At 36.0% G+C, this 25,578-nt stretch overlaps 1 protein-coding gene across 12 annotated transcripts in view; it reads right to left on the bottom strand.

The window, feature by feature from the left end:
- RALYL (RALY RNA binding protein like) overlaps window positions 1-25,578 on the bottom strand; it is an 881,748-nt gene that overhangs the window by 589,157 nt on the left and 267,013 nt on the right. For 8 of the 12 annotated variants that reach the window (XM_082434024.1, XM_082434021.1, XM_082434019.1 and 5 more), the window contains one exon: window positions 16,702-16,738. The exons of the other annotated variants lie outside the window; for them this stretch is intronic. In XM_082434024.1, the coding sequence (XP_082290150.1) occupies window positions 16,702-16,738 (37 nt within the window). The remainder of the gene's footprint in view (window positions 1-16,701; window positions 16,739-25,578) is intronic. 12 annotated transcript variants of the gene reach the window in all.

Here is a 25,578-nt window from a genome sequence, read left to right as displayed (position 1 = left end):
CTTAATTTTAGATTAGTCTTTTATTTTCTGATAGTTTCATAAACTCTATGCATTGCAGAGAAATGTATGGATGCAAAAGCAACTCCTAGAATTGAGCATCTATGGAGAGCAATTATGATAATTCATTACAAAATGTACTTTAATATCTTTGTCAGAGTCAAATGTCTACATGGTAGAGAATAAAATTTTTAAAACTTCTCTGACTAATGTCATTGTTTTTACTCTAAAATGAAGTAATGTAGACTGAAAGTTCCTATGACACATTAACAAAATACCAAATGTTAATAATACATTTTGCCCTTATGAGTCTCAGTCACCTGTAGTCATTGTATATTTATTCATTTGTATATTCCCAGTGCCTGCCTCATAGTAGGGATGCAATAAATATTTATTGAATTAATGACTAGACAGAGGTTAATAAGTACTTTGAGCATGCATATGAGCAATAAATCATTCATTGTTCTCTTCGGAACAAGGTCAATCATCCACTACTTTCAAATATAGGTCAGGGAACGGAGCACAATCCAGGAAGAGTGTGTGCTCTGCAGCAGATGTCTAAGGTCAGTATCGCGATTATCATATTATAGGAAGTACTGCACCACTTACTAGTTGCCTGACCTGGGGAAAGTAAAGTAACCTCTCTAAACCTTAGTACCCTCTGCCTTCTTCTTTGGTATAAGAGGGATACCTAGTTCAGATGGATGTTGTATTAAATGAGTTAATACATGTAAAGTGCTTAGAATAGCTGTAAGATTGGAGCTTGAAAGGTCATCCATTAATGTACTGGAAAACGTTTGAGAACTTGCCATGGTCCAACATCTGTGCTGGGCACTAGAGAGTAACCCTTCACACAGTTTCTGTCTCAAAAAGCCAAAGTGGGGCAGAGACAAGGGTATTTTAGAGTTGTGTACATTTTGCTCAAATAACAAAATGAGTCAGCTGAAATACACTGAAAAGGTTGAGCTGAGTTTTAAAGGATAAATAAGGCCTAGAGAGTTATCAGATAAAACTGAGGTTGGAGTTAGGGTTCTAGGTAGAGAAAATAACAAGGATGAAGACAGGCTGGAACTGAGATGCTACTAGAAAGATTTAGGAAATCAGACTAGACAAAATGACCATGGGTAAGGTCTCATGTAAATTGTCTGGGGAAAAATATATTTCTAAGATCTCAAGTACAATGATAAAACAGATGTGAAAATTTAAATGGAAACTGACTTAACAATGATTTCAGTCCAGTTAACTTAGAGTTCCTAAAAGCAAGAGATTGAATAACTGAAATAATTTCCTAATGTTTGTGAAAATAAGTAAATATAAAGAAGCTCTTGATATTTGATTATCATAGTTTTGTGATTGATTTTGTGTTCTATCAGGTTTAGGTTAAATCTGTTTTTTGATATTTAAGTGCTGAATGACATAATTCTTTGAAACAAAGAAAATGGTCCAGAGTCCTATAAAATACTGTATTTTCTCTACAAATACAAACATGTGAGTAATTTGGGGTACTTATTTGAGCAAAAGCCAGTACTTTTGGAAGACGGCTAAATCACAGGTTTATTATATTTGAACTTGTTTTCCCTACTCTAATTAAAAAGCCTCTTTTCTCATAATAAACTTTTTTTTTTCCCTGTTGGAAGAAAATAATCCCACTTTTCTGTTTTGTATTCCACAGTGAATGCCTTATCTTTTATACCAGACTCAAGGTATCCTTTATCCAGTCCTGAAGCCTTGAGGAATTTCAATAAGAAAAAAAGAGTTAACATGAAGAAAGCACAGGCTGTTTTGAAGTGACATTAGCTGAACAATCAGGGGAGACCGATTAACAGCCAGAGATTTGCTCACATAATAGGTCTCTACTTCAAAATTGTTCCCCAGTCATTGTTCCCAAATTCTGTGCTATGCTTGGCTTATTTTTGTTCCCCTTTGCATGGCAGTGCATTTTATATTATACTGCATATATTTATCCCAATTCAATCCATATAAAATAACTTGTTGCAGATTACATGAATCTTTTATGCATTGATTTAGTCTTTCTGAAGCTCTGAAGAGTATCCTAGTTTCTAGCACAGAGCAAAACCTGCTGTACACAATATAGTAGTTGGCTTTTATTCATTCATAAAATAAAGATTTCCTGAGTTCCTCTTACGTGCCTGGCACTGTGCTGGGAACAGAGATTCAGAAATGAATGACACCGTCCGTTCTCCCAAAAAGCTGTGACTTTATTATGGCAGATAATTATGAGACTAAAAAAAGGTACTGAGCAATGAATGTTAAACAACAGCTTCCTGAAGGATTAAATGTATGAATTAATTCTTAAACTAGATGAGAAAGAATACACCAAATGAGAGAGAGCACAAAGAGTTGACAACAAAGATTCCGCCAGTGCATGTGGCCAGATCAGCCGAATGACCTCCAGCCCCCAGACCTCCAGCTCATGGTTTTAACTACAGTGTCCAGGATAAGGATGTGATCTTGAACACCAGTCAGGCTGATGTGAGATGTAAGGCTCTTTATCAGCTGAAGGAAAACACCCTCCTTCCATTATCCCTGCCTCTATTTAACCACTGGTCCTTAACTTGGTAAAGGTTTCAGTTAGTCTATGAAGTCCTTGAAATTATATAACAGCAGTTTGTATGTATGTGTGCACTTTTCCAGGAAGAGTTCAAAAGCTCACATCAGATTTTCAAAAAAGGTTTGCCCCACTGCCCCAAACAAACACAGAACTTGTAGATGTCTAATTGTCCATCTATGTGATGCTGGCTACCACTGCCCCCATCTTGCATCTCTAGAATGACTCTGGTCTGGATAGGTATTCTGTCCATAATGTCTGCCTTACCTGGAAGAGGCCCTACCTCTTTCTCACTGGTACTCACCTGCAGGACCCTCACATTACAGTATACTCATTTTGTTCTTTGTGGAAGCATCCAGTCTGCCTTGAGACCAGAGTTGTGCTGCTTCTACACTGGAATTCTGGAAATGCATGAAGTCCTCTATTATATCTAATCTTAAGCATGCTTTTATGCCAGAATCATAACTTCTGCTAGCCTTTTATGTTTGAGACTGAGTTAGCCTACACCTGGGTTTGGCAAACAACATACATACATACATACAAACATAAAATGGAACAAAATTTTGCAAACAGAAAGGCAGTCAAAGTTTCATTTCCACTTAAGGATCTAAAATGCTGTTTTTGTCTGCTTATATCTATATGCTCCCAAAGTATACAAATTTTTTTTTAAAACCAATGAAACTTGTTTGAGATAATGTTGAAACTATCAGGCACATTTAATTCATTTCTGAATAAGAAATGCTCATGTCATTAATACTATGACCCTGAACGAGGACAATATCAGCATCAGTCTGAGACAATTGTTCAAGACTAAATTAATTGTCCTTTCCTTTCTCTGGGTCAGATGAGCACTTTGAGTCTATTTCTCTGATTGCAGTCTCTTGTTTTGACTGTTTATAAATTATGTGTGTTCATTTATCTCTCTTGTTAGATTTTAAACTCTTTATGGGCATGGAGTCTGGCTTGCTCCTATTTATATTCCTATTTATATTCTTGGCATATAGCTCAATAAGCTTAACAAAACAAATAAATAACTTGTATGCTAAAATGTTACTTCTTCACCAATCATGATGTCCATACTCACTCTTCCCTCATTCCCTTGTTTTCAGAGATATCATGTCTGAATACAAGAGTCTCTAGAGATTGTTAAGCACCTCTGGATGTTGAACTTGTAAACAGCCAAGAACTCCAATTGTATATTGTATGTATATGTACACACATACATCCACACATGTATATGTGAGGGTGTGAGTATAAAAAATTACATATTTATACAAAGTTATATGATGCAATATAATATCATATATCAAGGAATTATGACTAAAATTCTTAACACTTAGAACTATCAAATTCTATGTCAGTCTAATTAATTCTTTAAAAGCACTGATGAGACACAGTAGGAAATACTGTACTGACACTATTTAAGCAGTGTACTCAAATAAGATAAAGGTGATCACTGTAAATCAAATTTATAAGATCAGGAAATGGGCTAACTTTTCCTCTGAGGAAAAATGTCCAAAAATATCTTAACTATAGGTAATATACATATACAGAAATGCAAGGAACATTTTCCCTTTCTTTTAGATATTTTTATCTAATAATCTATTATATTTTATGTTTAGAAAATTAAAGGTCAAGAAAGAAGTGTAGAACAATACATGAAAATTTCAATATCAAATACAATAATGTTCTGTGAACAATGCAATTCTGAAAGCCATGACAACATTTCTTTAACTCTTGAAAAAAATTTGAGCTGGCTGAGACTTACAACACAAGATTTATAGTATTTTCCTTCTAAAGAGTTCTATAAACAATTAATTCATTTAACAACATACCATATCAATTTTGATAAGCAATGTTTTCTTCAGTTTTTTTACTAGTGGGAGGAGAACCAAAATAATTTCATAATATAGACTAAACGGTAATATGTTATTGGGCTTTATAATATTGGCAAAAATCTATCTACATGTAAATTTTGTGTCTAACTTATTACTGATACATTTATACACTTTATAATAGCTGCATTCTATTTTAGGTTATCAACAATTAGAACTGAAATAAGTAAAGAAGAATGAACTACACATCTGAAGATAGCTGACTGCACTCAGACTCTGGCAGCACACAATTCTGTTAGCTCTCTAGTTAGCAACTTAGGAAAAAAAGAATCATCAACAACCAGCCAACTGTCACCCTGAACAAAGTTGGAAAGGTCAATATGATGCTTTGATGGTTAGACAGACTGCCTTATGTGTAAGAAATTTTTTTTTTAAAGCATCTAGAGAAAAAAGGAAGAGTTGCACACTGCCCTATCTGTGGGGAACCATTTATTAAATGGGTCAAGGAACACATATTTCAAGTAAGACTGTTGGTAATAAAGGGCATAAATTCAGTCTGTAATAAACACCAGCCTGATGTTCACTGAAATAACACAGTCAGGGCTGCCCTTTAGAACATTGATCCCTCACTGGTAAATATCAGGTACAAGAACAATATAGCAAGTACAAACCATGGGCATTTTGAATCGTATTACAGCAAAAAAACAAAAAACAAAAAATACCAAGTAGAAAGCAAAGGGGAGCTGCAAGTAATGCCAAATATTCTTAATTTTGAGATGCTAGATAAAAACTCTGGGCCATAAGGCAAAGGTGTCTGTGGTATTGTCAACTAATATTCAAAGCACTCATTTTAATATATTAAGGATGGCAAAACCAAATGCTTAATGAGATTTAAAAAATTTGTTATTCTAAGCATTATGTTGCTCCCTCTTATTGTGAAAATTATCTAGTCTTAATTACATTGATTTTAAGTCACAATTTTTCTAACAGCTACTCAGTATTCAAGCCCTCATAATCCAAAATCTAAATAAGGCATATTTTAAGTCAGATCCTAATTCATAATATTACTCAACAGTTAGGCAAATGTGTCCACTATTTACACAAATAAAGAAAATAAATATATAATTAATTTGATATTGTCATGTGAATTTAATTGATCAATGTTGCCTTTGGGCCGAAGACCTGAAATTATATTGGAATCATCAGAATTTTTTAGCATACCATAGTATCAACTTCTCACTCTCTCTTTCTCTCTCTCAGATTTAGTTTTTTTTTCTTTTTTGGCCACCCCACATGGCTTGCAGGATCTCCACCGATTCCTCACCACTAGACCACCAGGGAACTTCGTCAGATTTAGTTTCTTAACACTATCTGAATTTGCGAAACAACCTAAAAGTTGATGGGAATGTTGAACTAAAAATAAGTGTTTATGAATGATGACAAAATATTTTAAGACAATGACCATTACCCCACTATAAAACCCATCAAGGTAGCTGCAGTATTGGCGGACTGCAGGTGGATTCAAGAAGTAGATGATCCAAGACCAAAATGTACCCATGGTGACTCAATTCTACTTTCTTTGGCTAGAATTAATCACATTACTCAAATAGGAATAGAGGATAATACTAGAACCCTCCTACAATCTACTTCTTTACCTGTTTGTGTACCACACCAAACTTGGGTAGGAGTGGGGAACAGCTGTCCTCCACTGGCTACTCCTAGGTGTTGAGAAACAATATCCAGGCAAAAACAGAACCCACGTCTGAAGTAGAAATTTATAAAATAGGAAGGTGAATTATCAAAAGTTCAATGTCTTTCTGGAACATGACATTTGGCAGCTTGTTAAATTGAGTCATTTGATAGAATCTTCTAAAAAATTTCACCCCTTTTGCTCACAAAATTGTAAAAATTAAGCACAATGAAAAAGGACTTAATAAGATGTTATTTTCCTGCAGTTTAAAGTTAAATAAAATTCCAGAAAGTGCCTAACTTTTGCATGAAATAATGTGGAAAAAATTCAAGGATTTTTGCTCTTTTATAGGCCTTCAAAAAAGCAATTTAGAATTGAATAAAAAAGAAAGATATTATCTGAACTGTAGGTATTGTGAAAACTGTGATTCAAAAATTAAAATACTAGTTTGTGCAGCAGCCATAAATTACTAAACTAATTATCTAGTAGCAGGCATAACTGAATCATTCAAAGGGGTAATTAGCAATCAGACATAATGAGCACTGCTACTATTTCTTGTCATACTGTATTTAGCTTCCATGCAGGCTGGAGGAACTGAATTATTTCCTATCCTTCTCAGAGAGCATTACTGCTACATTGAGTGCATCAGCCCATATTATTACTCCCAGTACTTCAATTCTTCACTGGACTGCACATTTCTGATTTCCCCTGTCAAAAGTTTCCCAGTTCTCCCAGGCCCTTTAAAAGCAGTCATCTTCTTAGTAATCATTCCTTAATGTGTATGTAAACTGCATCAGAACCAAATTATATATTTTCTTTATTAGTTTTACTGAAGTCTGACCCAGTCGCTTAGGTGGTATCATTTTAAACCATATTTTTGGAGTAATAGCTAAAGTTTTAATGTAAGCTTAAATTAAAATACTTCTAGAACTTTTCACGCATCTTTTAAACAAAAATCTGAACAGTGCTATAACTCATCCATTCATTCATTTTTTTTAATGAACACCTTCTACAAGTTCAGACATGAGTTTGTGTCCTGGGACATGAAAATGAGGAAGATATGGTCCCTCCATCAAGGATCACAAAGTCTACTCTAGGGAGACAGGTACTTAAATTTTTGCACTAGAATGTGGTAAAAGTAATAATGAGGCAGTAACGTGAGCAAATGGATGTATCAACACACTACCATACACCCCTTCCCCTTACTGCCTCCTCATATTAGGAGCAAATTAGAAAGATTGGATGGAAGAATAAAATTAATAATGCAAATCAATTAGGAGAGAGAGTATAGTTTTGAGAAAAAATAAAAATTTAATTAAGTCCATTGTTTTATTCAGTTGAGATTTATTAAACACCCATGATATGAAAATGCCTTGCTTCTGAACCTTAGCTTCAAAAGACTAATGTTCTGAGTTATGATTCAGAAACTCTCTTGGGGAGCCAGGGTTAGGAAGCACTGCACAGAGGCACTGAACAGTTAAAAGAAGCAAATCCCTTACTCAGCCACTAGGTTTAGCCAAAGAACGTGTGAGGACATTTATGGTGGAAGAGAGAATACAGCTATAAAGGAAAGGGTTTTTAGTAATGGGAAAGAGCTTTGCAAGCAGCACTCAAACAGGATCATAAGACATTTTTTCTCTCCCGAATCCATCAAGGAACATAACATCCCTTCTCTCCTTGCTGTGAAGGTGCTAAGTGCTTCAAAGCCCGCCACTTTTGCATTTGGGATGAGGATGCACCTTCTGCAGTCCTGCTCTGTCCTGAATGAAAACAGCAATTTAAAAAGACAAAAGATCAATATAAATATAGACATATTTTAGGAGAGGCAAAATTCTGTTCTGTAAGGATTTATTTTTTTTAATCTCCTGAGAGGGGATCATTCTGCAATTAGCATAGAAATAGTGAAATCAGGAAGAAAATCAGATAGTTCACAAACCTTTAATATTTTGGTTCCATTATCTGGAAGGGACTGGATCTCATGTTTGCTGGATATTTGCATATTATCATTACATGTGAGGATAAATAGAGTCTATTATAGCAGTTCATATTCTGAATTTCTTTTGGAAGAATGCAAAGCAGAGAGAAAGAGAAAGGAACTATCATGACCCCAGCATCCACTCTGCACCAAGCATGGCACTAAGAGTTTTAAACGTGGAGAGTGAGTAGACATGCGTGAAGCTCGTATATCATAAGACTTCCATCTGTGATGAGATTCCCAATCCCTGTTTGGACCACAAGTCACCCAGGAGCTCTACTGCTCACTGATGGGTTAGACAGAATATTCTGGCTATGAGAGGTGAGTTCCAAGCATTAACTAAAAGTACAAATCCCCAGGATTCAGGAAAGGCATGATAGCTGCTCTCTTTATCTTCATTTTGGGCTCTTTACCTACCTAGGGTCAATGATTCCCCAATTCAGAGTCACAGAGGTGATACTCCGAAGTTACTGATATTTCCCTATAGCAGAAAAAAAGAAACAGTCTCTACCAGTGCTTCGTTATGGTAGCACAAATTCTAGAGTGTGAATAATCCTGTACGAAAATTGTACATCATCTCTCTTCATAAATTATTTGTGCACTATGTAGGGAGCCAGAAACTGAATTGAGACAAAAAAAAAAAAAAAACTTTTCAGAATTAACATTATTTATAACAAGTCATCAAATGGAAATTGTTCATCAATTTAAACATATCAACAACCAAACCAAAAAACCTCTAAACTCTCTGCCTACCCCGTTCCTCCCCCCGCACACACACACACACTCTCACAAACATGCACAGGAACACAAGCCATATAAGGTTTAAGGTAAAAAAACTAGGTTTGTATGTATCATAGGGTGGTTGGGCTGGAGAGTAGTTGCTACTAAATGGAAGGTTCCTCCTCTCACCTATGTAGCCCCTTCCTAGTAATTTATCTATTTTAATAACTGCAACAAAAATGACATTGACTCTGGTTACTTATATATAATCTCATTTATATATTAAGCCATACAAAAATCTTTCTCTCAGCATGAAAGCTACCATGCACAATAAGGGCTCCTGTGGTTGCTTATATACAAAATGTTGTATGTTCTACCACCACCCACAATATAATGTGCATTACAATGTATTCCCTTCCTTCATGTCTGTCTTTCTCAGTGGAATCTTAAAACAGTATTAGAAGGCAAACAATAGATTTCCTTGAATAAACAAAAACACACATTCATTTGTAGTTCTGGCTGTCCACACCAAGATACCCATGTCCATCTTATTTTTTCATATCTCTCTGAAGGATCAGAAACAGTTCTCTGTCCTGAGCTTCCCACAAATGGTTTCATCTGGTATCAAATTTCTTAATGCAAAAGGGATCTAATTACTACATTGTACTCATCCAATAAATGTTTTTAGCCTAAACTAGCAGTGGACGAATGACAGTGTTAAATATCCCACTAGCCATTGCTGTGGCTCATTTTAACTTGACTGATCTCAGATGAATCAGCACTTGGACAAGGTACAGAGTAAAAGGAAAGATTGGTCTATGGGCCACAGACTGTGGACCAGCATATAATCTGAGAAATGGAGCCCAGGAATCAAAGGAAACTCAAAGACAAGGTAAGTAGTCCACACAGGTGCCACTCCAAAAGGAGAGAAGCCCAGGAATATGACACTAAGAAGAGTGTTGGGATCCAGACAAGATGATTCAGAAGTGGGGTGCATTCCTGAGCAGGTGAAGAACCTGGTGGCTGATCCCTAGAGAAGCTTGTCGTTCAACCTGAGGAGATGCTAGTGACATAGAAGTTCTCTGGGCAAAATGTAACACTAGTGATGCAGGTAATGGACACCAATTCCTGATATGTCATTTCAGGCCACAAACTCAACGGCCTCCTGGAGTCTCAGGAGTAACATAAATGACTGAAGTAGGCTGTGCAAAAACATAGCAGACTGACAGCACTTGGAGTGGAAAGAAAGCTCATGCCCTGAATTTAAGTTTTTGAAATTTGTGGGCAATATACAACCTATAGTTTATGACTCCAGCAAAATGCTGGACCATTTATCAATTACAGAAATAAAAAAAGAATAACACGGGTAGGAGAGTAAAATCCCAGTCCTGGTTCTCATACTACCTACCAATATGGCAATGCCAAAATGGTTTAGCCTTATAGAATATAAACTATATAACTGTGAATCTAGCTTGTTTACAATTAACCAGTGGGGAATGGCCCTTACATGGCACCCCTGTCAGCTCCAGAACATATGTTTGCCTTGGGCTGTGTTTTACAGCCCTCACTCCTGATATCTTCATTCACAGGCTGCCAAAGTCCCTATTCTATCACCCCACAGACATTGTCTCAATAATTAATACTCAAGTGAGTCATAGAAATATGTTATTTCCCACAGATGTGTTTACACAGAAAATAAGTTGAAAAGCACTGATGTGGGTTAATTACATTATACAGGTGAGAAAATAGACATTCCAAGAAGGAAAATGACTTGCCCAAGGATATGTAGGTAGTCCATAACAGGGCCAAGATTAAATCCAGTTCTTTTATTTCATAGCCTGGTACTGAGATGACCTTAAAAGACCCTTTCAGAGCTGGGTCCCTGAATTTAACTATTAAGTGATTTCCCCCCCTCCCCACTACACTCTTTCATGCACACACATGCAAACATAGCATATAACCTTTCCTTTAAAAAATAGCTGAAATTTTAATTTTTTCTTGTTAGACTTTCTCATTGTGGGCATTCCTAATAGTTCAGTGTGAGTGCTGCTTCCTTGGGGAATGTAGAAACAATACACATGGATAGATTGCAGAGCAAAACAGAGAGAAGTACCACACATTTTGAGAAACACAAGCACATCTATCAAACATGGGGAACATTCAGAATATAAAAAAACTTGTATGCATAGCTTGGAGTGCCAGTCAGTTAAAATATTACAAGGACTAATTTCTCCAAAGAGTTTTCAGAAACATATAGTAATACATATAAAATGCAAAAGAAGAGAAGACAAATCTGTTCTTTCCTCTTCTCCTTGGTATTTTCAACATAACTATAAAATTTAATATTTTAAAATATATACACATTTTTAATGCAAATTAGAATCAAATATTGGTCTCTTTTTAAAAAAAAACTGAAAGAATTAATTATCAAAGAAAATAATACTATAAATGATTAAATAATTTTATATATAATATTATTTGACAACAAAAGGGCATAGATGAGTGATTTAGTTTGGCACAGAAATGCATTTAAAAATCATTGATTTTGTCACAAGAGGGAGCCCATGTTTTTTCAATTAATTCAAACACATTTCAAATAAATAAAATGAAGGTAATTTGATCCTGACTAAATATGAAGCTCTAAATTTTATAGCATAATTTATTATTGATAACAAAATATAAATTAATATTAAATATCAGCAGACCTTTCCCCTTCATTTCATGAAGAGATGAGAGAAAACATTTTTTAATGTTTTATTTCCCAAAGAAAACTAGAACATGATATGTTCTTCCCGATATGCAAGAAACAAATGAAACATGTAATACAGTTTTAATATAAAAATTTAAAACTCAAATATATCGCTCTGATAGTGTGCTATAAAGAAAAAAGTACAGACTTTTTTTCCTGGTTCATGATTATGTACTAACTATTCTTCTAAATTATCTTAAATCTTTCTAGAACGGTTATTGGGTGGATAACAAACAGAAGGACAAATATTGATTATAGAGTCACGTAACTTCCTGAAAGATATGTAACTTGTATGAAACTAAATTTCCCACATCTATAAAAGAAGGATGTTCAGCAAGCTTTCGGCAGAGTTATGAGAATTAATGAGATAACCTAAACACATTTGGAACTGGCATTTGGTAATTGTTAATAAACAGTAGTTTCTTTCCACCTTTTGGGTAAGCATTATAGAAATTTCCCTGATAATAAATATTTTTAAGTCTTTTTCATAAAAATAAACTTTTTCCCAATAGCTAATTCCCCTTCTACTGACTTTCAACACCTATTCTTTCCTTCCTAATCTAAACTTCTCAAAAGAGTAGCATACACTGGCCACTACCATTTTTCATCTACCAAAATTCCTCCTATTAATCTCCCAGTAAATTCAAAGGACTTTGTCTTTATTTCCCTGGATCCTTCTGAAGCATATGATGTGTCCTGCTTATACACTTATTTCTCCTCTCTGATTATTCCTTCTGTTTCTTCTATATGCCTGTCTCTCATTATTGGTTATGCCTAGGGTTCAACCAGGAGTCTTTGATTGTCCCACTTTTTCCATTTCTCTGGAAATTTTATCTTCTTTCATGGTTTCACTACAACCTCTAGGATAATGACACAGTAGACAAATGGGTCTGCTAGAATGATCTGTCTAGCATGCAGATCTAACCATTTCTGTTTTCTGCTGAGCAGTCTCCTGATATTCTCCTTACCCAGAAAGAGGCAGCTGACTGGGAGGTTACACAATGTGCCTGTTTTAGCTGGCTCTCATACTGTTGGCCCACACAGTGTATTGTTTTGTATGTTTTATTTTAATTACGTATCCACAAAAAGAAAAATAAGATAAAACATAAGATTCCACTACTCTAGCTTCCACTGAAAAACTGAAAAAAATGAAAATACTGGGGCCTCATCCATCAGCAGTGAGGCAGAACTACAAGGTACGTTTGCTTAGGTATGGCATGTTTTTCCCGATTCATCAGCATCCACGCCATACTTTACCACTTCACTGGCATTGGAGGTCACTATTCATCGTCAAATTTGTGTTATTTTATTTATTAGGATAGAATTAAGAGGATAGTGAAGTACTTTTTCTATACAAGTCAATATCAAAAATGGGAAAATTAAAGCTAAACAAAGGGGCTGTGCACTTCAAGAAAAATTCAAAGAAAGATGTTCTGCATCCAAAGAATTAACTTAAGAAACCATTATGGAATTAAACCTGCTGCTTTCCTCAGTGTCTGCCTGGTTCCCAGAGGCACTGAGATTGTGATCACACAGCATGCCCCAAGTACCCACTCTGTACCAGCGGGAACTAAGGGTTTTACAGGAAGAGACTGAGTGAACATGCATGAAACTCATATATTCCAAGCTCTTCCTGTGGGATAAGAGTCCCAGTCCACATTCCCACCACAAGGCAACCAACCAGCTCTACTGTTCACGGGTGGATAAGACAGAAGTTTCAGGCTGTGAGAGGTGAGTTCCCAAACATTAACTGAAAATAAAAATATCCAGGACACACTAGTTATTCTCCTTGTCTTCATTTTGGGCTTTTTACCTAACTAGTGTCAATGATTCCCCAATTCATAGAGTCATAGAGGCAAAACTCCCTGAAGTTATTTTCTAATTGCAGAAAAAACCTCCAATGGTGCTTTGTTAGGTGGTGCCATTCACTACCTATGTGATGTTAGGCTTGTCAGTTAACCTCCCTGAGCATGAATTTCTCTTCTGTAAAGTAGGTTATTAACATCCATCTCATAAAAATTGTGGAGAGAGTTAACCAACCAATGTAGTAATGTAATAATGCTACTTGGCATACTAAGTACTTAACAATGTGGCGATGACCTTCTCATCTTCACAGGCATTTATATAATTAACCCTTGTAAGCTATGTGTTTATGTCCACCTCCATTCACAGGTGAGGAGGTACACAGCAGAGGAGTGTCAGAACCCGTGTTGGAAGCCAGGCTTTTTGACTCCACAAACCAGAGTATTATCCACTACTTGACCAATATAGTATGCTGACTCCCTCTCAGTAAATGGCAGATAAACATATATATCTGTAGTGTGATACGTAAGTTCTTTCATGACCAAACCCTACTTGTTTTCTGTTATTCCTTGTCTTGATCCTTACAATACTAAAACCTGCATAGAACATCTGCTTCCCCAAGCCTGCATCCAAACATGCAGCTCAACACTTCCTCCTCTCCTTAAATGCTGTCTTCTGTGATAGGAAAGTCTTTCTATTCATCCTTGATTGCAGCCCAGACATTACTGAGTCAACGTATGTCTTCTCCTTCCATAGGGGCTCCTATGGAAACTTTATCCCAGATTTGAGTTAAGCACCTTGGGGTTAGGAAGGAGATATTATTCAGTTTTGTGCCTCAAAGCTTTTTGTAGTTCTTGATATGTAGAAGGTAAGCAAAAATGGCCATTGTCTGAGGACTAAGGGAATGAACAAATAATAAAAGCCCTATACAGGTTTTGATACTGAGGAAAATAGATTCTATATGCAGCATTTAAATTTGAAGCATTTAATTAGAATCAAATTGCAAGTGCTAAAATAAGCTGATCCTAATTTAAAAACAGAGCATACATAATATATTTTGTTACCACTTAAATTTCACTGTGTCATCACAGTGATGTATATTTATAGTCTTTTCTCATATTTATACAAAAATGTGTGTGCCAAGAAAATTTAAATTTCAGAAGAGTTTGTAAAGTAAAACCACATAAGAGGGTAACAAACATCTCAAATGCATTTCCATAGCTTTTCTTGCTTTTCTCTCTTTTTGCCTTTTTTGCTGTTGTCTAATATGCAAATGTTCAGTGATATTCCCTTTTGTTTAAAATAGCATTTGTTTACAAAACATTTCTTTTTTTTTTCATATTTCTACTTAATGTTTGTGTTCAGTTCATTCTTAAATGGTGGTCAGAGGAACGTATACCTGTATCTGTGAGAAAAACATTTGAGTACACTTTGACCCAGAGAAGAATTTTCAAAGCCAATGGAAGTTTCTGTTTATGCTTTAATCAAGAACTCACACAAATGACTGCAGTGCAATTCTAAGCACAGAGTCAACAGTTGAAGGACTACAGCCACAAGTGAAAGCCCATTTGTCCCCAAAAAACCCTGATGCTTATCATGGGATATGAATTGTGATGGGCATGAGGTGGGGAGCTGACCTGGAAGGTTTTAAAACAACAGAAAGACCTTAGTTTTTGAGGTCAGAGCAATGACTAAAATTTTTATTAATATTACTGATACTTAAGTAAATCATAATATGAAAGAATTTGCTGATTTAAGATGGCACAGACATAAGGTTTTACTCAGAACACCTCCCTTTTTTTACCTCCCTTTTTCTCTTTCCTCGGTTCTTCTATCTCCTGCAGCTCACCATTCTACCTGCTCCATTATTTTGAATACATTACCATCCACATTTAAGAGTTCTAAAGCAAACTGAAAAAGATTACATTTTATTATAGTTAGATCAAAAATGAAGGTAATTTTAAATGTCCAAATCTGATCATTCAAATCTCTCTTATGCCCTATGGTCATAAACAGCACAACCACTTTCTAAATCCATACTGGCCGATCAACAAAATTCACGGATTTAACTGCTGGGCTGAACTGTGGTCTCTCTCCTAAATAGTCCTAGGCTTCTATTCAGGGCTCCAAACTCCAATAAATTATGAGCGATCTGAAGACAGGGATCATTTCTTATAAAATTTTGAATTTTCAGAGATCTCACAGTGCCTTATAAAACTCATAGAAAAAAGTGAAATTCAACAAAGCTTCTCCTCCTGAAAAGTCTGAAGTAAAGGAGGAAATGTGAAATTCTCTTAGAAGAAAATGTACAACTTTGTAATCACCAGGTAGTTTGTAGACTGTTTTATACTTTTATATGCTTGATGAAAATGTACTTTTCTTATTTAAATAAATACATCACCACTACATAACTATTAGACAAAATCCTGATAACACTAAATGATGGCAAAAATGTCAAGCAATTAAAACTCTCCTTTATTTCTGGTGAGAATGCGAAAACGTCAATCGGTGATGGATAAACAAACTGTGACATATCCACACAATGGAATACTACTCAGCATAAAAAGGAACTGATTTTCGATACATGGAACAAAGTAGATGAATGTCAAATGTTAACTGAAAAAAGAAGCAAGACTTTAAAAAGACTACATACAGTATATTTACGTTCATATGACATTCTTGCAAAGGTAAAACTATAGGGACAGAAAACTGCTTTGTCTTCACCAGGGACAGGAGAATACAGCAGATTAATTTTAAGAGTAGCTGCATTCCTCCGTGCTTGCCATGTACCACTGTCTTATTCAATCCCTCCAAAATAATCCTATGTGAAGTAGAAATTATTTTTCTACTTTCTTCTCAGAAGACACTACTTTTAAAAAAAAAAAACAGAATTTGAACTCATGCTTTTATTTTTTTTAATCACTTTTCTATTCTTTTTCTCTCAGATTTAGGGCCATGTCAAAATTTTAGATGTCAGGGACTTCCCTGGTGGCACAGTTGTTAAGAATCCACCTGTCAATGCAGGGGACACAGGTTCGAGCCCTGGTCCGGGAAGATCCCACATGCCGGCAGAGCAACTAAGCCCGTGCGCCACGACTACTGAGCCTGCGCTCTAGAGCCTGTGAGCCACAACTACCGAAGCCCCCGCGCCTAAAGCTCGTGCTCCTCAGAGACGAGAAGCCACCGCGATGAGAAGCCTGTGCACCACAACGAAGAGTAGCCCCGACTTGCCGCAACTAGAGAAAGCCCGCGCAGAGCAACGAAGACCCAACGCAGCCAAAAATCATAAATAAATAAATTTATTAAAAAAAAACATTTCAGATGTCATAAAAGAGATAATTTTTACCATTAACAAATACATACCTTTTTCAGTGCTTGAAGAATGTATGCGTTCCAAGTCCTGAAAATAAATATCACTAGTGTTGGTCAATAAATTCTCCAAGTGATTACCTACCTAAAACTCTAAAATGTAAAGTCACTTGTATATGAAATGCTGTAAGCTTTTTCTCGCTCATAAAATTTCATAGTCAATTCCTACCTTCTGCATTAATTATAATGAGTTAAAAATGTAAAATAGCATAATTGGAGATATTATGAGTTAATATTCATTCTATCATATACTGTACTGATTTAAAATTTGTTTCTTAAAGTAACTATGACTGCATATATCATTATGCATTGTTACTTTAAAAAGTTTGAAATTGAGGCTAAACAGTGAAGATTATTGGTATGCATGAGTGAAGGATTAGCAAGTATAAATACGGCATAGCCAATCAGCTGATTTTTTTTAATTAATTAATTAATTTATTTATTTATTTATTGGCTGCATTGGGTCTTTATTGCTGCGCGTGGGCTTTCTCTACTTGCAGCGAGAGGGGGCTAATCTTCGTTGCGGTGCGTGGACTTCTCATCACAGTGGCTTCTCTTCGCTGCGGAGCACGGGCTTTAGGCGTGTGGGCTTTGGTAGTTGTGGCTCGCAGGCTCTAGAGCACAGGCTCAGTGGCTGTGGCGCACGGCCTTAGTTGCTCCGCGGCATATGGGATCTTCCCGGACCAGAAATCGAACCCGTGTCCCCCGAATTGGCAGGGGGATTCTTAACCACTGCGCCACCAGGGAAGTCCCTGCTGATTTTTTTAATTGCAATTAAGTATTAACACATTTTCAAAAACATTTGTCCTTACTGTAACCATAAGAATCTGACATGTTATTAATTTTGGCTGAAGAAAATACTTGTATAGTCATCTGTGTTTTAATTATTAAAATTAGGAACATAAATCAAATGAAAACTATGATCAGAATAAAATCACATATGTATAAAAAACAACAAAATGTCAATCACAATTAATCTAGTCTCCATGATGCAGAAAGAAAAATCCTGAAAACAGAAGTACGGATAATGTAAGTAGCTTATAGGAACAAGAGCCCCTCAAAATAAAATGATACAAAAAAACAAACTAAAACAATGCTTACATCAAAGTGCACATGAGAAACTCTGTCACTGCTTGTATTATGTATACCTAGGCTTGAAATTAACATTTAATTGAGTTGGCAACCTCTAGACAAGTACCATATGTCATATAAAACAGGGGTGTCTCTACAAGGACAGTGGGGAGAACACATTAGAGAAAAGGGAGAAAGCTGGAATAAAAATGACTCCTATGACTGCTGGAAGGAGATTATTAATCCAGCACAGCAATGATTCCAGAGAAGGAAGCATCCTCCATCCAATCCTGCATCTCCATTAGAAGGACAGCTCTAAGGGAGTGAGTCTGGGGGATACTGTGCTAAGAAAGAGTAGGGAAGAGTGGCTCCTGACCTTAAAACACAGTGTGATGCCTAGTTTGAGGAGTGAAAGAAAAGGCCAGTTCTAGAAGTAAGTAGGGGCTACCAGGCTTCATGGAAGACAGGCTGGCCTCAGTCTCTGTGGTGAGTATGGTAGTGATTGCTCTGAATATCTGATTCCTAGAGAACAAGGAAATTATAGGGTCTATAACATGTTGAGATTAAAAATGACAAAATCTAAGGAAAGCACCTCACATGACCCAATCTTGTTATATTGCAGGTAGTATAAAGCAATTATAGCACATGCCTAATTTAGTTATATTATGTATATTATGTATTTAGTATGTGTGTAATGTATCTGGAGTCAATTTAAAAGTCCCCTCTTAGTAAGGGATTTTCTCTTATTTTCTGTAAATATTCTGAAAACTACAAATTATTACTTAATATTCTTCTTTGCAGGTAATGCCTGATGTGAGTCAATATACTCAGCACCATAAATCTCCACTTTGAGAAGAAATTTTCATCCAAGATTTGCAACATCTCCACCAATAACAGAGTGATAATGTCATGTCTACACTAGATGTTTTTTTAGGAAAGAGAATCATATCCTTTCTCACATACAGAAATAAATTTGAGTTACATAAAGCTATGAATTCTAATATCCATGTAGGTTACTAAGATCTGGTACAGAGAGAAATAATCACAGATTCCTAGAATCACATAATCCTACACATCAAAGAATGTAAAGGCTTTCTTTTTTTCCACATTAGCTGTTTTTCTTACACTTCCAAGTTTCTCAAACTGAGACAGTGCATCCTTTAAGAGACTAATGCATTTTTCTTACTTCTATTTCATTTAATTATTTTTATTTTTGGCTGCATTGGGTCTTCGTGGCTGCATTGGGTCTTCGTTCCTGCGGGCGGGCTTTAGTTGCAGTGAGCAGGGGCTACTCTTCGTTGTGGTGTGCGGGCTTCTCATTATAGTGGCTTCTCTTTGCTGTGGAGCATGGGCTCTAGGCACGCAGGCTTCAGTAGTTCTGGCACACAGGCTCTGTAGTTGTGGCTTGTGGGCTCTAGAGTGCAGGCTCAGTAGTTATGGCGCACAGGCTTAGCTGCTCCGCAGCATGTGGGATCCTCCCGGACCAGGGCTTGAACCCGTGTCCCCTGCATTGGCAGGTGGATTCTTAACTACTGCGCCACCAGGGAAGTCCCGAGACTAATGCATTTTTAGTCCATCTAAAATCCAATGAGGGCAACAGAAGAGGTCATGTCATATTTTTTAGAATAGTCATATTAGTATCTTCAGAATATTAGTTTATCCTTCCCATTCATTACTTTTTAGAGATATTATTACTTGAAATAATAGACACGTATTGGGCTGGCCAAAAAGTTCGTTCGGTTAGCGATACATTGTTCAATAAAATTCTTGGTGAATATGAAAATGTGTCTTTTATTTTTACTTAAAACTGAACGAACTTTTTGGCCAACCCAATACTATCGTGAAATCAAAACATATATTGCCAGTTTGATCAGGTATTTCAACAAAATAAATATCAACAAAAATGAAATCTCAAATCTCAAATCTCTCAACTTAAATATACATATTTTTCTTACCTAAAAAAAAAAAAATTACCAGTTTGAGAAGCAATTCTATTACTAATATACATTGACTTTTGTTGAAATGGTACTAAATCTGCTTTTAAAGAAACATCTTAGCTACCCATATCAATTGTACTTTCAAATATTTCTTAGGGCTTTCAAAAGCTAGGTAGGTCCTCAGCTGAAAATCCATACAGACACAAGCTATTTCATGCCTTCTGTTTTGGGCTGATTGTGTCCCTCCAAAATTCATATGTTAAAGTCTTAACCCCCAGGACTTCAAAGTATGACTGTATTTGGATATCAGGTCTTAAAAGAGGTAATTAAGTTAAAATGAGGTCATTAAGGTGGTGTCCCTAGTAGTAAGAAGACAAAATTAGGACACAGGCATGTACAGAGGACGAGCACATGGAAACACAGGAGAAGATGGCCAATCTATAAGCCAAGGAGAGAGACCTCAGAAGAAACCAACCCTGCCAACATGTTGATCTCAGAGTACCCTCCTCAACTGTAAGGAAATAAATTTCTGCAGTTTTAAGCAACACAGTCTGTGGTACTTTGTTATGGCAGCCCTAACACACTAATATACCTTCGTGCAATGTTCTCCTTGAGAACAAAAGATACCATTGAGCTGAACAATGGTGGTTCCCACTTACAAACATCCAATGTGAACATCACTGATTCAAAGAATAGTTCTTGTCATGGTCCAAAATTTGAAAAAAAAAAAAAAAAAACCATGTATAAACATCATTCTGTTTCAGGTGTTATGTATTTTACAAAAGTACAAAATATAATCCCTCCTCTCTAAGAATTTACAATCTAAATACAGAAAAAAAAAATAACATATATGGAATAAAAATAAATACGGCACAGCCATATAGAGGCCCACCTGGGTGCCATAAATCATAAGTGCAAGTTCTGGGTATATTTGCTACTAGGCTGAAGGGAAAAGAAACACCTGTGTCCACAGAGATATATCTCTGTCTCCTGATGGAGTATACAAGAATTCCAAGGTTTTATAGATTTTTAACTTTAGAAAATGATATATAGGAAGAGGTTTTTCTTATAAGATTGCCATAAGCACAGATTCCCATACCACTAACTTATAAAAAGATAGTAATAAACATTTATGGAGTGATTATTATACCTGACACATTGCTTACAATCACATATATAATATTATATAAATATTATGTAACTATTATATATTAGTTTCCTAGAAGTCCTATAAGGAAGACCACAAACTAACAATCTAGGTGGCTTAACACAACAGAGATTTATTGTCTCACAGTTCTGGAGACTGGAGGTCCAAAATCAATATGTCAGCAGAGCCATCTTCCCTCTGACACTCTGGGTAGTCTTCTTTTGCCTCTTTCTGGCTTCTGGGGGTGGCCCACAATCCTTGCTGTTCCTTTGTTTGGAGCTGCATGCCTCTGTCTCTGCCTCCATCTTCACATGGCATTTTCCTTTGTGTGTTCACATCATCTTCTTATAAGGACACAAGTCATGTTGCATTAGGGGCCCACTCTACTCCACTAAGACCTCATCTAAACCAATTACATCTGCAATGACCCATTTCCCAAGCAAGGTCACATTCTGAGGTACTGGGGGTTAGGATTGTAACATATCATTTTGAGGGACACAACTCAACACATAACTAGATAGATAGATACATAGATAGGGATACTTTTTAGAGAAATTTAGTGTGTTGTAGGTGGTGGGAGTCAGCATACTAAATTGATCAAGTACATAGTACTTTGATTTATGGAGTCAAAGCATCTGGCTTCCAACACTGATTCTGACACTACTCTGCTGTGTAACCTCACCCTCTGCCCGTCAGTGTCCTCATATGTAAAGGGAGGTGGACTGTACAGACATACTTTACAAGGTTGTTCTGAGGGTAAATATACTAACGCCTGTAAAGATGAGGAGATTGTGGACACAGTGCTAAGTACTTAGTATGCCAACTACCATCACTGTACTACTACATTGGTAGGTTAATTCTCCCTGCAATTTTTATGAGACAGACATTAATGCCCTACTTTACAGAAGAGAAGCTCATGCTCAGGGAGGTTAACTGACAAGCCTCATATCACGCAGAAAGTAAATGTGACATCATGAAACCCAGTTACATGCTATTTCGATGCTGTGGCAGGCACTGTCCCATCTCAGGGCACAGTGAGAAACACATGAAACTAACCCCAGTTATAAAAGAAACATGCTAGGGCTTCCCTGGTGGCGCAGTGGTTCGGAATCCGCCTGCCAATGTAGGGGACATGGGTTGGAGCCCTGGTCCGGGAAGATCCCACATGCCGCGGAGCAACTATGCCCATGCGCCACAACTACTGAGCCTCCACTCTAGAGCTTGTGTTCCACAACAAGAGAAGCCACCACAATGAGAAGCCCATGCACCACAATGAAGAGTGGCCCCTGCTCACTGCAACTAGAGAAAGGCGGCGTGCAGCGACGAAGACCCAACGCAGCCAAAAATAAAAAATAAATAAAATAAATAAATTAAAAGAAACATGCTAGAGGAACATTTCCTTGATCACTGTAATCTGCTTTGAAAGTAAGTAATTTATATATGTTTTATTTACATAGTCTGAATCTATCCAGTAAGGAAATTTTATAATAAATAATGCTTACAATATTAAAAAATTCAAAACTGTTATTCATAATTTTATTTTAAAAAGTACATTTGTGTCTTATGCTGTATGATTTAATAAAATAGCTTTTTACATAATTAGATAATTTTACATAATTTTTACAATGTTATCTTGATTTTACACCCTGAGAATATTTTTTGATGAATAAAAAAGCACAAACATACTACTTAGGCACAAGAGAAGTGTATTTGAATGTTTGTTTCAAATGGGTAACTCTCTAATGCTGGTTATTTAGGCACTTAAACCCTGATCTGAACTGATCGTTCACAGATAAAACATGAAACTCCTAATTTCTAAAGTTTCCTCCCTGAAAATCCTTTCATGAAATAATTTCAAATTTTATACTAGAGGAAGCCACTGACGCTCACTTGTTTTCTCACAGTGGTTCTTACTGTCTCTATAAAGCTGGGTCTCAGGTGGAGAATAAGAAAGTTTTTCTAGTCTCTGCACATTACCACTTTGTCAGTGACTTTCTTTCCTCACTTTGAACAAAAAAGAAGAGTACATCTGCACTTGAACTTCACAACAGAGTATAGAAATAAAAAGGATCTCCAGAAAGCAGTGACTATTCCCCAAAGACAAAACTGTTTTCAAATATAACTAATGCTTAAAATATATGACAGCATGATAGGGGAAAGAAGGGCTTTTGAGGAAGTTAAAAGTGGATTGAAATCTAAGCTATGGCATCCCTGAGAAAGTTTCGTCACTATCTGGGTTTTCCATTCTCTCACTGCAAAAGAAGGAAAAGGTTGTTGGGAAGAGCACATTAAATACAGAACTGAGGTAACTAGCAGACCATCTAGCACAGTGTGCACTCAACAAGTGTCCCTACTATGACAAATCTAACAAGGAGAAGTGAAAATCTGCACTGTACAATCTCCATGAAAATGGCACAACAGACTCTCTGTAGAAATCTGTGCTTTGCCTTTTGTCATTTCCTCCTGCTTCTTCTGCAGCAAAATGCTAAAATGTGGGGTGGGAGCCATACATTTAAATTTTCTGAAGGTAAGGGTTTTGCCCATGTCCATGCTATCCATACAAGGATAGTGAGTATTGTTGAAAAGGGGGCTAGGGGACATGTCTTAAACTCGATTTGCCTAGTAAATGCCATGTTTTACTTAAAATTGCTGATGGGAAATTTAATTGGAGATTTAAAGAGGCTGTTACCTAGATTTTCCTCCACCTCCATCATCTAAGCCCCACCCCACCCCCGACACACATCAAAATAAATGGGAAATGCTTCCTCTGTGCCAGCCACTCTATTAACATGAAAGTTTGGGGACCTAGGAATCTCCTAACATTTTAAGAAAAGCAATTAAACTGTCTCAGCGGTAAACATGTGAAACAAACTAAAAATAGAGATGTATACTTGTCCACATCTATTTTTCATGTGGAAGTAGAAGGTAGCCTTTGGAGGAAAAATGTTGTTTCTTTCTTTAAAAACATTTAAAAGGTCTCATTTATTTCACTTCTTATTTAAGATATTGGTCCAAAATACATTGGAACTTTATTCAACAATGGAATAAAGATCAAAACTACAGCTACAATATCAGGTTTTTAAAGATGTCAAATCTCAACAGCACTAAACCAGTTCTTCATTGTTCCTTATGTTATTCTCATTTTGTAAGTACTCAAACAGTCTGTGCAATTCTTCACTGCTTTTTTTCTGCAATGATTTCCTTTTCAATGATTTAAGCAGTCTATTCTCAAAAGCAATGCTCAGAAATCCAATTACCATTCCAACACCACGCTTTTGTAAGCCCAGAGCATTAAACCATAGAATATGATTCTTCCTGCCCCTTCCTTACACCTCTCACTCAGGCACTCTGCGTTTCTTATCAGAAGGGGTTTTGGTTTTGTTTCGCTTTTCTTGGATTTCTTTGGATAACAAAAAGTGGCCATAAATTTTGTTACAACGAACAGAAAAGAAACCCCCATAAATCTTTCATGTGAAAATAAACACAAGAAAATATATAAGAGAAGAAAAATTGATCAATAGGCGATTTCTCCCTTAAAATAGTGTTTGTTCTATCTTAAAAATGGTTTATGAATTATAAATTGTAACGTTTTAGTAGACATAACCAACACTTCATTTCCTTCATATTTAACTTCTAGTTTTTTAGATAAGCTAAGAGATTTAAAGTGGAAGGTCCTATGGTAATGATAGCAGGTAACTTCCCACTTATATATTTTATCTTTCTGAATTCATCTCATGAATACATTGTGTGTGTTTCTATGCATGTGTGTGCACAAGTGAGCATGTATTGTGAGCAAATAAAAAAAGGATCAAATTGATAGAGATATTATAGCAAAATTTCTAACTTAATTTCTGGAAGCAATAAGCAAAGACATTGACAAAGGGTCAAAGAAAGAGAGAAATCTTTAATTGAATTAAGGCTGACTAAATCCATTTAGAACAAGAGCTCTGTGTTTAAGATTTTGTTTAACCATGAGCCATTTCTGACTAACTGTATTCTACGTAAGACAAAAGGAAGTAAATCATTTAAACTTTAAATCTGAATTGAAACCAATTTTTCACAGCCCATGTTAGAATGAAGCCAAAATACATGCGGGACTCCTTAGAAGTGATGGAAATTTTACGAATGTGGAATCAAAAGCTCTTATGATCAATGACCATCTGGCCGCCTGAATGTCTTTTTAGTCTAATATTAGCTTTGAGAAATAATAATATGTTTTTTAAAGGAAGGTATAAATAATAATTTAAGAGTTTATATGTTCTTCAGAAATCTTCATTTTTAAAATAATTTCAATATGAGCGAAGTATATTGAATGATTTTCTCCGTATGTACATATATGTATATATACACATATGTATATGTACATACAGAGTGGAGAGAGAACATGAGAAGACAAGTAATACATAAGCACAAAATATTTAAGGGCAGAGAGCAGAAAATGAAAATAAAGAATGGACTTCGAAAGGTCTTTTGTTTCATGTAAATTTGTTTGGACATCATTATGTAGGTCAATGTTTTCTCAAAATGTGATTTTTGGAGCAGTAGCAATAGAGAAACAGAATGTTTAATTAAAACGTAGACTACTGGGCAAGCTCAGAATCTAAATCTGTAGGATGCAGTCCAGAAATCATCATTTTACCCAGTTCCCCAGGTGCTTCTATGGAAGTCTAAATTTGAGAACCACTCCTAAATAAAGTACAATAAGAATACCACACT

This window comes from Balaenoptera physalus (genome assembly GCF_965194825.1).
Source record: "Balaenoptera physalus genome assembly, chromosome: 17".
Lineage (NCBI taxonomy): Eukaryota > Metazoa > Chordata > Mammalia > Artiodactyla > Balaenopteridae > Balaenoptera > Balaenoptera physalus.
The sequence above is the reverse complement of the archived record's forward strand: the minus strand, read 5'-3'. Positions and strand labels throughout refer to the sequence as shown.